The 16,506-nt window shown below is 34.9% G+C and overlaps 1 protein-coding gene across 2 annotated transcripts in view; it reads right to left on the minus strand.

Annotated features, from left to right (window-relative positions):
• TMTC2 (transmembrane O-mannosyltransferase targeting cadherins 2) overlaps positions 1-16,506 on the minus strand; it is a 445,065-nt gene that overhangs the window by 139,818 nt on the left and 288,741 nt on the right. For both annotated transcript variants that reach the window (XM_033221143.1, XM_033221144.1), the window contains exon 8: positions 8,653-8,774. In XM_033221143.1, the coding sequence (XP_033077034.1) occupies positions 8,653-8,774 (122 nt within the window). The remainder of the gene's footprint in view (positions 1-8,652; positions 8,775-16,506) is intronic.

Genomic DNA, 16,506 nt, shown 5'->3' on the forward strand with positions numbered 1-16,506 from the left:
AAAAACGTGTATCCAATGCAAGTTTTTATAAAGGACTGCTTTTTTTGTTTTGTTTTGTTTTGTAAGAAAGCCAAGCTATATTTAAGAAGCATGCCACTTCTCCATCTATATGCCTCCAGTAACATGGGATATCAGAGTACTAGGGATTGTGAGGGCTTGAGCCAGCTGGCTATTTAAATTGCATTAAATGACGACGATAGATCAAATACAGAAACCAAACAGACAAGTTAAATAACAACAACAAAATGTTTGAGACGGGCACGGTGGCTCACGCGTGTTGTAATCCTAGCACTTTGGGAGGCCGAGGTGGGCAGATGACTTGAGTCTAGCCTGGCCAACATAGCGGAACCACGGCTCTACTAAAATTAGCCGGGCGTGGTAGCGGACACCTGTAGTCCCAGCTACTTCAGAGGCTGAGGCACGAGAATTGCTCGAACCCGACAGGCGGAGGTTCCAGTGAGCCAAGATTGTGCCACTGCACTCCAGCCTGGGGCGATACAGCGAGACCCTGTCTCAAAAAAATATAAAAAATAAAATAAAAAAAATTAAAAATGTGTGGACCTCTGGGGAGTTAACAAAAAATTACAAATGGGCTTAGCTAGCAGGAACAGAAACAGGGGTAGAGGGCAAATGTGATGAGAAATGGGGTCGACCCCAAACGGCTCACTAGCACCCAAGCAACCTGTTAGAAGCACCCTGCTCACAGCACCCCCTGGACCCAAGCATCCTGTCTGAAAGCATTCAGCCTAAAGCAGCACAATCTTATAAAACTCCCCTCTAGCCCCTGCCTCTTTGCAAACAGCAGACAGCCTTTCCTCCACTGTCTTGCCCATTGCTCCCTTGCAATGTATCTCCCCCATTTGTCTAAATAAACCTGTCTTTCTAAACTCATTAATGTCTTGGTAAATTCCTTTACCACCCGCACGCCAGCCTCAGAGAGTCACTGACTATGACAAAATGTAAGTTAACTTAAAAGCAATATACAATTAACTCTTGAACAATGTGAGGGTTAGAGGGACCAACCCTCATGCAGGTGAAAATGTACATATAACTTTTGACTCCTCCAAAACTTAACTACTAATAGCCTGTGTTTGTGTTCATAAATTTTGATAAATGTTAACTTTGTATAATAGACTTGTGTATATCTTATGGTAGTAAATGATGGACTAGTATTTCCATATATTTTATGTATTTATGACACATCTAACTTTATAAAAAGTTATTCAATACATCTAGGGTATGAAGTTTGTCTGCATGTTTTTTCAAATTGTTGCAAATCTCCAAAAAATTTTCCAATGTATTTATTGAAAAAACAAAAAAAAAAAACTGTAAAAGTAGACTTGCACAGTTGAAACGTGTGTTGTTCAAGGGTCAACAAATCTTATTTATTTCTAAATAAATAAACAAAAAGCTGGCCCAGGGCGGTGGCTCACGCCTATAACCCCAGCACTTTGGGAGGCCGAGGAGGGCGGATCACGAGGTCAGGAGTTCAAGACCAGCCTGGCCAATATGGTGAAACCCCGTCTCCACTAAAAATACAAAAAGTAGCCAGGCGTGGTGGCACGCCCCTGTAGTCCCAGGTACTCAGGAGGCTGAGGGAGAAGAATGGCTTGAAGGGAGGCAGAGGTTGCAGTGAGTCGAGATCACGCCACTGCACTCCAGCCTGGGAGACAGAGTGAGACTGTCTCAAAAATACATACATACATACATACATACCTACATACATACAGCTTAACTTTTCCAGCAAAGCAGCACATATATGTAGATATAGCTGAAATTATCTCATGTGGCCTTTAATGCCAAAGAATTTGAGTATTTTAATTTTTATTGCTCCTGAGACTATCAGGCAAAAGAAATAGCTCTAATGATGATTTCCACTAAGTGACATACAAAAGTAGAATAAAAGTCTGAGAAAATTTGGAGATTCCTGTGTCACTTAGTGACAGCAAGTAGAATAATCATAAGACTGGTACTAGAAAACAGACGCATATTTGGAGCAGAAGGAAGATCCTTAAAAATGAGCTATCAGACTCATTATGCTTCAGAGTAAAAATAATATAATGATAACTCTATTAGCCCCGAACTGATAAATCATAAAGTTTAGGTAGAGCAACTTCATATAAAGGCTTAGCTGAATATATTATAGTGATTAAACTTCCTTCTATATATTCACCCAATATTTTAGTATCATGATGTATGTGATACTATGCCTTCTCTTTTTCATAGAATAAATTTAGCAACTTGAATTTTATATATCCGTAATAATTATTCAATCAGATTAACAGGAAAAATTACCGTTTGTTCTGAACTAGCTCCAATCTAAACATGTCTGTGCAGTAATTATAATAAACAAACAAACAAAAAAACCCAACCCCAATATTGGTCAGCTCCCAAAATGGAAGTAACTCTTCTCTGGAGAGGGTCAAATGAATGAAAAAGAAGTCTTAGCTCTAAATAATAACAGCAAAAGGCCCATGGCAACACACTGTATTACATTTCCAGATAAACGACACTGACACCATTTTAGCCCGGGATATGGGGCTTTTCTGTGGAACCTCCAGTACTTCCACAACTGGAGTTTTATGTAGCCTAATTAACTTTGGCTAGACACAGAAGTCTGGCTCAGTGCTCTCATGCTGTGGCCAAAATAAAGGTTTTCTGTATCAAGAATTACTGTCAGAGTCTCCAGTATCCTTCCTTCTCTCCTACTAACCTGAATCTGGAAAATAAGCTAACAGCCAAGTAACTTTTACTACAATTTAAGTCAACATTAATTTTATTGGCTCACAAAACTGAAAAATATTTGGCTTAAATAAAAAGGACAAAAAGAAAGGAAGACAAAAAATCAAAGTAAGCATGTGCGCACAACTATAGAACCCACACAATCTTAGAAACAACTATAAAACCATTTGAAATACCATTTTAATGGAAATGCTATTCCTTCTTTTCTCTCTTAACGCATGCCCAATTTTAAATTCATGGCATTTGCCCTAGGTAACAAAGTTCAAACAAGGAATAAATCACAATTTTAAGCAGAGCAATTCAAACTCATCTCGTGTTTAGTATTTTAATTGGACATGACATTGGTATGAAATTTCCATATATTTTAAAGAGATGTCACTGGAGCCCAACTATATTTAAACATGGAGGCTACAATGGCTCTAATAACAAAACTATTCTCCAGGATACCCTGAAATGTTTGTATTAGAAGTATAATGTAGGATCTAAAAGTGTCAGTAGCCTAAAACTGAAGTCTTACGTTGACCTATCATGCTTAATAATAAAATTCTGTTTAACTACTCAAATTCAACTAGTATCCAAAGGTAGTTTCTAAAAATAAGTTCTAAAAAGAGGATGGGGGGATAAGTAGTTACTGAGTAACTAAGTTAAGTTGTAACTCACTAAGTAACTAAGTAGTCAAGTTACTTTTCCAGTCTCCAATCAGTTTAATCACAGATACCAAGTGGGAAAAAAAACTCCACACTTAAAATTATTTAATGTGGAGAGAAAATTAATGACACTCAGTTCAGAAAATCTTGAAGTTCTATTCAGTTCTACTATTTAGTAGTGAAATGACTTCTGGGGATGTTCCTCAAATCTTTGAAGCTCAGATTCTTCATTTATAAAAACAGGATAATACTCCCTAAGCGTTGTTATCAAGCTCTCTTAAATAACACATGTCAAGCACAGGCACTGAAGAGATGCACACTTCTCTTGTGCCCACCTCCCTATCTAGGATTTTTGGAAGATTACTCTATAATCATGCCACCCTCATTCATTTTTTTTCCAGCACAGATCACTGAGGATGAAAGCAATGCCTAGCTTGAAGGAATAAGTATCAATACATGTGTTGACCAAATGAAGGGATTCATGAGGGAATGAGTATTGGGGGGAGGGGAAGAACAAAAACATTTAAAAGCCATGTCCCCAGCCCTTAAATGACTTATAAAGGAAAAGGCCCATGGGTACAGGGATAGTAACTAATACATTGAAATGCCAGGTACTGAAGAAATAAAAAGTAAAGACTCACTCCCTGCCCCATATCTAGTGTCAAAAGACAGACATATATGTATGTGTCATTCTATTTGGAAGTGCCCTATTATGAAGATACTGAGACTGGTACTAATGAAGTATAGAGAAAAAACAACAACAACAAAAAATAGCTGCTTAAGAAAGGCATGAAGGAAGAAATAAAATTTGAACAGGCAAAGAGAGGAAAAGGACATTTTTGGCAGAGAAATAAAAGAGGATTTGATCTATAGAATGTGCCAAAGCATTCTGGGAAACCTTAAATCCGTTTGAACTTTTCTAAAGTCTGTAAATATTACACAAATTCTTAAAGAAAAACTTTTATAAAGTACTGAGTGAATCATTCCACTGACTATAATAAAAGTACTAATAATCATTTTTTTCTAACATATCTTATAACTCTTATATAAAAGCCTACTCTACAGTCTAAGCCTAATATAGTTGCATTTCATTTCTACATATTTTGCCTTCGGTCAGTTTTGATGAAAGAGTGAAAACACCACTCAATTTCTATTCCTCTTCTCTTGAGACTAGCAGCCAATTCCATTTTACAATATATTTAAAGCATTCAGAAGTCAAAATGTGTGGTATTTTCTACCTTTCCAAATTCGATGTTAAGCCAGTGGGCTGTTACCAGGCCAAGAAACCCCAAATTAGACAAAAGCTATCCATAGGGATCAGAAATTTGCCAAATGTCATAATTTAGAAAGAAGCTGTTAAAGATGGTTGTGGGGTTTTGGCACTGTGAATTTAAGCCATTCCATAATAGGGTTTGTATTTCATCTAATCAGCAAGTCGGAAACTATAAAAGTCTTGGTGGGGGGGATTAAAAATTTGGATTGTAGTATAGGAGTCTTTCCTTTCCTTCCATATGGTTCAGTAAATTAAAACTTCTAAATCTTAAAAAAAAAAAAAAAGCCTCCTGAAAAGAATAAAACAGCCTTTAAAATCATATTTTTGGTACAGGAAGCCTAAGTATTCACGCTTCACAATTTTTTTTAGAAAGGTCACATGGTTTCTATATCCAGTACCATGGTCTAAGCATATACAGAATCATGGAAATTTAAGTTTTTTTTTTTTTTCTTTTCTAACTTTTTTTTTTTTTTTTTTTTTGGGTGGGCTGGGGGCGAGTGGGCAATGAATCAAGCATCTGAAACTTTTAGATTTTTTTTGAAGGTGGTCATTTATCAATCTAGTTTAGGTATATTAATTTAACACTTACGTGGAGTTGTGTGAATCACCACACATCACACAGAATCATCAGTACCGAAATGGGAAAAGGTTTTCATAGGGTAAAACAACTTTTCTCAGGTGATTAAACTAGAATTATATGTAAATAGCAGAAATAGTGACTGTGATCTTCAATTCTTAGTTATTGTTCTTTCCCTTCCTTTGTTCTTTTTCTGCCATTTGGACCGCATATTGATTTCTTTCATAATTTCCTCTTTTACATTCTTTTATGTCCTGATTTTTCATTCGCATATAAGAAGATTTCATTACCTTCATTCTTCTGTCCTCCAAATGAAAATCATGTTGCTATCGTATCTTTAAATTCTATAGGCTCTTTCTTCCTTTTTTTGGTTTCTTTTTTTCATGGCATCCTGCTTCATAAAATGCTGTAAGTTTCTATCTCTAAGGATTATTATTTTTTAAAGATTTCTTCTGTTTCCATAGATTTCCTTCTCCTAATAATTTGTTTTAGTTCCAGTCTTTTTAATTTGTGTCTTTCCTGATATGATTGACGATTCTTGGTTACCCGTTGATGTTTAAGAATGAGTTAATTAATAAAAAGCTGAATCAAGTTCCTAAGGCATAGATATGCATTCTAGATGGAATAGATTCACTGTGTTGTGTCTGGTTTGGGAGTCAGTCATTTACAGGGGACCTCTAAATGTAGGTATTTGAAAACCTTTTCCCTACTGCGATTTAGTTTCTCTAGATCTGAATTCAACAATTTCTTGAGAGGTAAGGTATCAGCGAAAAGGATGGGCTGGAGGAAAGGGGGAAAACCCTGTGTTGCTGGTATTCTGCATGGGATAGGGTGGGGGTATTAAGGATCTGAGCACTCCATGGGAAGGCCCTCAGTCGGTCCTCTTTTCACTCCCCTCCTCATTCTGCCTTCAACTGTGCAAGCTGTTCTTGAATCCTGAACTTCTCTTTATTTACTTGTTCTACCTCTTAAAGGCCCCTTTCCCTTGCCTTGAAGGCAGGTGCCTAGTTGCTGGCATTTGTGGACAAAGGGGAGAGACCTGACTACTCCATTCATTGGCTGCAATTTACTACCCCATTTTATGTCCCTTAACTCACTCTTTTCTGTGTCAGCTGCCTCCATGTCTTGAGCCTCTCCAGGTTTCTTTGACGTAAGCCAGATTTCTTTTCATTGTTATCCCATTCCAAAGTTTATTTAGATTTTCATTTCCTTCTCTCAGGTAAGTCAGTTATAATACTTCCAATTGCTTTCTGAGTTGCAAAAATCAGCTGTAATCTCTTATCTATTGAAATCTCTCTTCCCAATCCTATTGTTCCTGTATAGTATTCCCTTAATACTTCATTCTTAAAAGCTTAGTCTGATTTGCCCATATGATCACCAATTTCTTTGCCCAGTACTTTTTATGCACCTCATTCATCATTCCTTATAGATTTGTGTTCTTTTGAAGAACATCTCCAGTAACTTCTTCAGCAAATGTTTTAGTAGACTAAATTTTATTTAATTTATTGGCTTGGGAATTCCAGGGTCACGTAGGTAAATTCAAAACCCAAAAGCTTGGTAAAAGAAGGACAGGAGCAACAAATTCCCAGCAGATACTTTGTTCACTCTCCATAGAGATCCCATTCTGAGATAGGCAAACATTCACACTGCCTTATACTTGTAGATAAACTTACATTGTCCTTTCAACTGCAGGTATGAATTTCCCTGCCTTATTTAGGCATTTAATTCCTGCTTTTCCATTGGCCCAAAGCGTTGTTTCCTATTCTAGAAATAATGAAAACAAGCAAACAAAAACCACCTTCTCACTAGTTTCCACAACCGACCAGTAAATAATCCCAGATGAGCTGCAGGACCAGCCTGCTGTTCACTGCACTGGTATTCAGTTACCACTTCATTTCTAGCTCCTAGGAACGTTTCTTACTACTCATGCTCAGTTTAGTGTTAAAAACATATCTGTTATATTTTACTAGGCAGAGCTAATTATTTTCAGTGGGATGTTTTCTGGTTACTTAGTCTACCTATATGATTTTTTAATTTTTTTTTTTTTTTTTTTTTTGAGATGTAGTCTCACTCTGTTGCCCAGGCTGGAGTGTAGTGGCGTGATCTCGGCTCACTGCAACCTTGACCTTCTGGGTTCAAGCGAGTTGCCTGCCTCAGCCTCCTGAGTAGCTGGGATAGCAGGCACGCATTACCACACCTGGATAATTTTTGTATTTGTAGCAGAGACAGAGTTTCGCTGTGTTGGCCAGGCTGGTCTTGAACTCCTGACCTCAGGTAATCTGCCTGCCTTAACCTCCTAAAGTGTTACATGATTTCTTGAAGAGTATTTTAGTGGTATTTGAGAATGGATACTTGACAATTTTAAGTGTTATCTACCATCTTCTGTGGAAAGTAAAATGTTACTATTTTCGAAGTAATACAAAAATACTTTTCAATGAATTCACTTAGGAATCATCTTCCTAATCATTTGCTCTATGTTTTTCTAATATTCATTTATGTTTATTAATATTGAAGAATTAGGTACTATAACTAAAATAATACAGATATTTGATTCAGACGAGGACTGTAGCCTAGTTCTATCACTTATTGTCTATTTGAGCTCAGAAAACTTACTTAAACTTTTAAAATTATCACTATTATGTAAAATAAAAGACATTATTATTACTTTGAAATATATGAAATTACCATTTTTACAGGTCATAGTGGTACAATACTAGTAACTTTTTATGCTCCATATTCATGTCACTTTCATGGAATGGTGGCCTCCAAGGGCGCTTATCACATAGTAAGAGGCCATCGGATAGCCCTACTTCTCTTACAGAATGATTTCAATTAGAAGGAATTTCAGCACGCAGAATTTTATACAATGTTGGCTATTTACAATAATCAGATTTAGTTCTAAGTATAGCCAATTTGGGGCTAACATTGGTTTGCAGAATATAATATTTATGCAAATATCATTATTAGAACAAATTCATTATGTACTTCCATCTTTGGGATTCTCCATTTATATTTTTTCCATTAAGTTACATCAAGGATCATGGCATCTCACATCTTTTTTGTTTGTTTTGTTTTTTTAATTCTTTTAAAACTTTTCTATAGGTGCATAGTAGGTGTATATATTTATGGGATACAGGAGATGTTTTGATACAGGGATGATATGGACATCTCACATCTTATCTAGACCAAGATGTGAGATACAGGAATCTCACATCTTATCTAGATCAAACCTCACAGGCAAAGTAACACATTTTTCTATATTTTCTGTACAGGGTTCTAACTTAGTATCACCACCATTACATCCCTAACAGCTGAGATAACTGGCTCTAAAACAGTACCTCAAACCCTATCTATCGCAGTCTGCGTGGAGAAAACCAAGTTTTGAAGATCAAGGAAGGCAGTTAGTTACTCACTGTTAGAGCTAGCAGCTTCCCATAGGTGAGATGAGCAGGGATGTGGTCAGTTTTGGATCTCAGTGATTCCATATACCAATGCTCTGCTTCGGGGAGTTTGCTTAAACGCATATACGCTTCACCTGGAAAGAGAATTAATCATGAAGATCAAAGGGAGGATACAGCTTTCCACATTATTTGCAACAGCATTGTCGTCATCATCATATTGTGTGGAATTTCAGATGCTGTGGGAAGTATTTGCGTTCATGTTCACATCTGATTCCCAAAGAAATCATCATGATTCCCATTTTACAGATGAAAAATCATGTGTTTGGAAAATGAAGTAAAATGGCTCAAGTAAAAAATTTATTAAGTAGTAAAGCTTTGATTTTTAACATAGAACATCTGATTCCCAGACATATGTCCTTTGTCATTTCTTTTCCTTTTTGAGAGCAATCGAGAGCTATATTTGTTCTTTATTCTTTTGTTCTTTTTTATTCACATTCATTTATTCCTTTAGAAATTCAAGTATTCATAGAATAACCAAGTGGAGAGCCTTACAAAGGAACTATAAGAAAAAAGTGTGAGATCTTACCCAAAAAGGACTTACCTTTTTGAGAAAGAGTAATTGAAAGAGTTAAAAATATATTTAGATTAAACACTGCTGCTAATTTTCTTAAAGAAACTATTTGAATTTTATATGTTTATAAGTAAATTAAGGCCAGACGAGGGGGCTCACGCCTGTAATCCCAGCACTTGGGGAGGCCAAGGCAGGCAGATAGCTTGAGTCTAGGAATTAGAGACCAGCCTGGGCAACATGGTGAAACTCCATCTCTGAAAACATTAGGTGGGCATGGTGTCACCTGCCTGTAGTCTCAGCTACTCAGGAGGCTGAGGCAGGAGGATCACCTGAGCCTGGGGAGATCAAGGCTACGGTGAGCCCTGATCGCACTACTGCACTCAAGCCTGGGTGAAACAGTGAGACACTCTCAAACAACGGAATTATTTTAATTAATTAAATAATTAAATTATTAATGCAATTAATTCAGTAAATAAAATTTACCAATTTCATTTGGAAAATCCAATAAACAGACAACAATGATCAAGAATGCCCAGCACTACATACAACATGAGTGTGAGGCATTTTGGCCACGAGTCATTACTCTCTAATAATATATATTTTATCTACCAAACAGCATTTTACTAACAGCCAAGCAGGATAAAAAAGTTGGAAATAAAGCCAAAAGTATACCAGCTGCCTATGAATTATCATTCCCCTTTCCCTTATATGATTATATGGTAAACAAAATATTCAACTGATACAAAATTATATTTTAAGATAATTTATATATTGAAGTTAAATATTGTAGTTTTACTAAGCACTGCAAACGCAGAGACACTACTCAGTTTCTGAGACCAAGCAGTAAACTGGTAACTTGCATTATTCTCCAGACAGACCTTTATACATAAGCATAAGTAATCATAATCGTGATAGCTTTTTCTTTTAGAGGCATAATCAGAGGCTTTTCGGAAATGAATTACCCACATTGGATGTACATTTTTTGCTTCAGAGGAAGAACTCATTCCCTTTGCTTTAATCATATTCAACTTGTATTACCATGGTATTGTAAATATGAGTATGTTTGACGAAGTGAATTGGTTTGAGTCTCTTTATCTTTTGAATGCCCTTAGTTTTGCTGGATAGTGAAAAATACTGGTAACAAATAATACACAGTATGCACAAAAATATACATTTTTACCCACTCACACATATCTACGTGTTTCTAGTTCGATGAACAATCCTTAAACAATATTATCATAAAAATGATAGCTGAAAAATGGTTTTTTTTACCTTTAAAAGTTTAAAACATATCTGCACTTAAGAAGTTAGTGCAATTATATGTCTAAGGAAAGACAAAAGAAATACTGAAGCAAAGATCAAAGACTAGAATAAAATACACAAAAATGCTTGTAATTGTGAAAATGATAGATTATAAACTGATTTTTTAAAAATTTCCATAAATTTCTATAATAATTTTATTGTTTCTATTTTTATATCTTTATAAACACTAACACACTGTCAGATGGACTTTTTCTTGCCACATTGAACTAACAAATGTTTCCAAATAAAGCAAATAATAATTTTTCTTAGGAAAAGTGAATTGCTTTATATTAAAACAACACTATATATAATTTATGTAACAGAAAAGATACACAAACCCTAAAATATTGAAACATGTAAAGCAATTAATGATAAAACATATCCATATATTTATATCTTAAATTGATTATAAAGCTAGAAGGAATATGGGCCTAAATTACAGGTCCCATATGAAATCAACCTGAAAATCACTTTGACTCTTCAAGTGCTTACAGGCCAGTTTAAAAAGTTGTACAACCATTGTATTTAATATAGCTTCTACTTTTCGTATAAAAATTTAACTGATTTTCAGAATAACAGCAGGTCTTCTGTACAGAAAAAGAGTATGAAGATAACCCCAATTCCAGAGCACTTTTGAAATAGAAATCTTTATTATTTTGTTAATATCTAAAAATTATTGCAGAAAGTATACTTGCTTTTTTCCAAGTCAGAAATCTATCATTATTAAATTCTATTTTAAATAAAATATTATTAATTTGCTCAATAATTAATGACTGGTCCATTTTCTTCAGTAAGAACTCCTAGGCAACTTATTAATTTGTAAAGCTTGTCAGATAAGAAAATATTAAAGGCCATAAGTAAGTAATGTAATATATCATGCATCTTGGCAAGTATATGAAAACTGATAAATAACTAGCCTACTCCTAACTTAATAAGTGTAATAAGGTATCACTTATTACAACTTTGAAGAAATTCATGTAACCATTCGTTGTGTCTTAATAATAACCACGATGACTATGATAATAATTGAGTGTTTACTATGGATTACAGTAGCAAGTTACAAATGTCTGACTTATGTTCACCCACTTCTCTTACTCCACACATTTGGGCATGTAGAATCTGCTCTTACTTAGCCTCCCAAGTGGCCTTGACACATTGCCCCACTCAACCATTACCAATTGATCAAAGTACATTTGCAAGATGAAACAGTTTTACAATCTCTATATTAGTTGCTTTATAAATGTATCTCACTGCTTACCAAGAAACGTCACTATTTGGATTTTACAGATGGAAAAAACTGAGAAGCAGTGTGGCTAAATTATACACTCAAAATCACGAGTACATAACATGGTAGAACTGCAGTTTAAACTCAGGATTACCTGACCTTAACACATTGCCTTCACCAGCTAATAGAAAATAGTCATAAACTTTCCAAATCTCCAGCTCAGGTGAGAAGTATGCTCTCTGTTTCTCACTCATAGAAAATTATTTTCTAGCTTGTGATACATCAGCCAGCCCATTCATTTCACTTTGCCTTGGGCCTATCTACTGAATTAAGAGAATAAAGAAGAGCAATGGTAATCTATGACTGACCTTTAAAAATGCTTTCTACGCATATGTAATTCAATTCTTGAGACGGGCGGATCACGAGGTCAGGAGATCGAGACCATCCTGGCTAACACGGTGAAACTCCGTCTCTACTAAAAATACAAAAACTAGCCGGGTGAGGTGGCGGGCGCCTGTAGTCCCAGCTACTCGGGAGGCTGAGGCAGGAGAATGGCGTAAACCCGGGAGGCGGAGCTTGCAGTGAGCTGAGATCCCGCCACTGCACTCCAGTCCGGGCGACAGAGCGAGACTCCCCCTCAAAAAAAAAAAAAAAAAAAAAAAAAAAAAAAAGAGGGAATATGTTGACACTTTAGTTCTAAGTCTATAATATGTATTTTAGTTCTAAGGCTAACCTTAACACAAAAAGGGTGTATATAAGTGGTAATAAAATCAAGATGCAAAACCTAAAATGCAAAAAAAAAAAAAAAAAAAAAATGATTGTGGATAACTTAAATGTTTAAAAAAAGGTAGCTTAATAAAGATTTAAGCAACAAACACTCTAAGAACAAGTACTTGCTATATCCCTGACACTGGCAAGGTTAAGAACTTTACATTTCTCATTTCTAATCCTAGAAAGAGGTTGGAATACCCATTTTATGAATGAAGACAAAGGCTCAGGAATGATCAGTGACATGCACAAGGACAGTTAATAATCATATCCTAAAATGATTAAATGGCTTCTAAACCACGATTTTTCCCCATTGCATCAAGCTGCCTGCCATATAAAATTTATTATTTACTGAGTACCTACTAACATCTTAAATACATTATTTTCTACCTTTACATTATCCCGACACTGTTATTATCAATCTCATTTTACAAATGAACCGATTATGCTTTGGAGAGCTTAACAAACTTACTCAAGATTTTTTTTTTTTTTTTTTTTTTAAGAGCAAATGTCAAATTCAGGATTCAGGTTAGAGTTTTCTCTGGCTCGTTCCACTACACCATTCTACACAAATACTATAAAAAGTATTCAGAAAGGGAATAAAATATTTAATAACTGCAAAAAGTACCATCAGTGCATTTGGTATTCGGACACAGTGGTATACATGGGATCCTACAAGTGCTAAAATCATAAAAATTCCATAAAGGAAATGGCCACAGGAAAAGAAAGTTCAATAAATTCAATAAGGAAGGAAACGTAGACACTTGGTCGGGAATAGGACAGAAGATAAAGGTTAAGTCATATTCTCTGGTACTGTAATTTTTCTTAACTTACAATAATAGAAAAAAATGTTTATGGTGCCCAGGAGGAAAGAAACAACGATGACTATTTTCCTTTCTCATTCTGTAAGAAATGACATAATAAAGGTACTTTCATAAGAATGAGATTTGCTGTTCAATGATAGAGTGATCAGGTTCATCACCCAGATTTATTTCCAATTCACTCACAGACAAAAGGAATTATTTGGATGTCTCCAGGCTGGCTTCAGGCAGACATAAACCGTTTCAGATGTAGAACAAATAATGTCACTCTCTCTCCCTAAAAAGCCCCAGATCTAAATAACCCAGGCAAAGGCTAACTCCTTAAGGAAAGAATGTTGGGTTGTTGATGATGTAATAGTCTACATCTCACTGACTCTTATGTTTCAAATTACTGGACAGCTCCTGCTTGCAGATAAAGAATAGAGCATGTAGTGGGAATTATTATTAAGACTCAGTATAGATTTCCTAATTTTTAAAGAAACTTGTGTGAAAAGTAATTATCCCTCCCTCAACTCCTACAGTAATTGTTAAATGCCTTTTTAAAAAACTCTTGAAAATATATCTTGCACATAAATCCAGGTTAACCAACATGAACAATGCATATGATGGTGTACATAAAGGTTAAGTAGATTATCATTTGTTGCTACTTACAATCTAGTGACGAAGAAATAATTTATCGGTGTTCCCCAAAGTTTGCTTGTAGGTGCAAATGAAACAAAAACAACAAAAACCTTTTGAAAAATGTGGTATGTATGAATTTGATTTAACATGTGTTAAAAATGTGATAACATAGACATCGTGCTACAGAATGAAGAAAAAAAGTAAGTGATACCTCAGATAGTAAGTGGCTGTGGGCAAAATTATGACACTGATAGAGTGATGTGTACGTGACTGACATGCAGACAGCAACAAATTTCATACACCAACCTATAATTCAAAAAATTATACAAGTTTTAGAACTTTCTTTATTAAAATGCTGTAAGACAAGCTCATGGGGGAAAAAGCCTATTTTTCTAAAGGACTCACACAAATTATAACTTTTTTCCCCCTAGTCTCTAAAGAACAGGGACACTTATAAAATGGTCCCAACTGATTTCTAGCAGGCTTCCAGCCCCTAATACACTGAAAGCATCTCATTGCCACTATTGCTAATTTTAGAATGCTTTGCTGGAAAATCAGGCATTTTTATCTTAATCTACCTAATTTCTAGGCTCTCCAAGGAGTTTGAGAACTTAGCTGGTTGCTAAGGTATTCATTCCATTTTTAAGTCATGCTTATTTTCCTTCTAAGATACCAGGTTTATTTTTGGTGGTTTTAATAATGAATTTCTTTTTTATGTGCTGGTCATTTTTCTTTTAATGAGCACTTTTAGCAATTTTCAGGTTTGCTATGATAAGTTGTTCCCTTTTATAGATTACTTTCAATTTGTTCCTTAGGAACTAACTTGGCAATATAATTTTAAAATAAAATAAGTACACTTTAATTAATTGATGGATAAACTTGGTTTATCTACCTATTGCAATTATTCATAATTATGATCCAGCACTGAGTTATGAATTACATACCAAAATAACAAGATAGTTATAGAACATCAAGCAGATTTAATTCAAATAAGACTACCTCAAGACACATCATAATCACATTCCCGAAGGTCAAAGACAAAGAAAGCATCCTAAAAGCAGCAAGATAAAAGAAACAAGTAACATACGGTGGAGTTCTAATATGTGAGGCAGCAGACTTTTCAGTGGAGGATGGGAGTGGCATGACATATTCAAAGTGCTGAAGGGGAAAAGAGACACATACACACAAAAGGCTTGTATCCTAGAATAGTAGATCCAGTGAAAATATCATTCAAACATGAAGGAGAAATAGATTGTTCCAGACAAAAGCTGAGGGAGTGAATCAATACCAGACTTGTCCCACAAGAAATGCTAAAGGGAGTCCTTCAATCTAAAAGAAAAGGACCTTCATAAGCAATAAGAAATCATTTGAAAGTACAAAACTCACTGGTAGTAGTAAGTACATAGAAAAATACAGAATATTATAAAATTGCAATTGTGGTACATAATTAAGTGGTACATAATTACTCATATCTTGAGTGGAAAGACTGAAAAATGAAGCAATCAAAACAAATAACTACAACAATCAAGACATGCATAGTAGAAGACATAAACAGAAAGAATTAAAAGTTAAAAAACAGGAGGGTGAAATTTAAAGTGTAGGGTTATCATTCATTTTCTATTTTCTTGTTCATTAATTTTTTGCTCTCAGTGATAAGTTGTCATCAGTTTAAAATAATGGGTTATAAAATATTATTTGCAAGCTTCATTGTAACCTCAGACTAAAATCATATAAAAGATACACAAAAAATAAAAAGCAAGAAATTAAAATATACAACCAGAGAAAATCACCTTCACTAAAAGAAGACAGGAAGGAAGAAAAGAAAAAAGACCACAAAATAACCAGCAAACAACAAAATAATAAGAGTAAGTCCTTACTTATAAATAATAATATTGCATATAAATGTACTACATTCTCCAATAAAAACAGGAGTGGTTGAATAAAAAAAAAAGAAAACTCAACAATCTGTTGCATAAAAGCACACTTCACCTATAAAGACACACATAGACTGAAAATAAAGGGATGGAAAAAAGATATTCCATGCAAATGGAAAGCAAAAAAGAGCAGGAGTAGCTATATTTACACCAGACAAAATAGATTTCAAGACAAAATCTATAAAAACAGACCAGGAGGGTCATTATATAATGATATATGTGTCAATTCAGCAAGAGGATATAACAATTGTAAATATATATGCACCCAATACTGGAGAACCCAGATATATAAACCAAGTATTATTAGGGCTAGAGAGATAGACCCCAGTACAATAATAGCTGAAAGCTTCAAACCTAATTTTCTGCATTGGGTAGATCATCCAGATAGAAAGTCAACAAAAAGACTGAACTTCATTTGCACTATAGAGCAAATGAATCTAAGAGACATTTACAGAACATTTCTTGCAATGGTTGCTGAATATACATTTTTCACCGCAGCAAATGGATCATTTTCAAGAATAGACCATATATTATGCCACAAAGCAGTCTTAGAAAAACTAAAAAAACCCTGAAATTATATCAAGTATATTCTCTGATCACAATGGAATAAAACTAGAAATCAAT

The sequence above is a fragment of the Trachypithecus francoisi genome, unplaced genomic scaffold (genome assembly GCF_009764315.1).
Source record: "Trachypithecus francoisi isolate TF-2019V2 unplaced genomic scaffold, Tfra_2.0 Lachesis_group11, whole genome shotgun sequence".
NCBI classification, from domain to species: Eukaryota; Metazoa; Chordata; class Mammalia; order Primates; family Cercopithecidae; genus Trachypithecus; species Trachypithecus francoisi.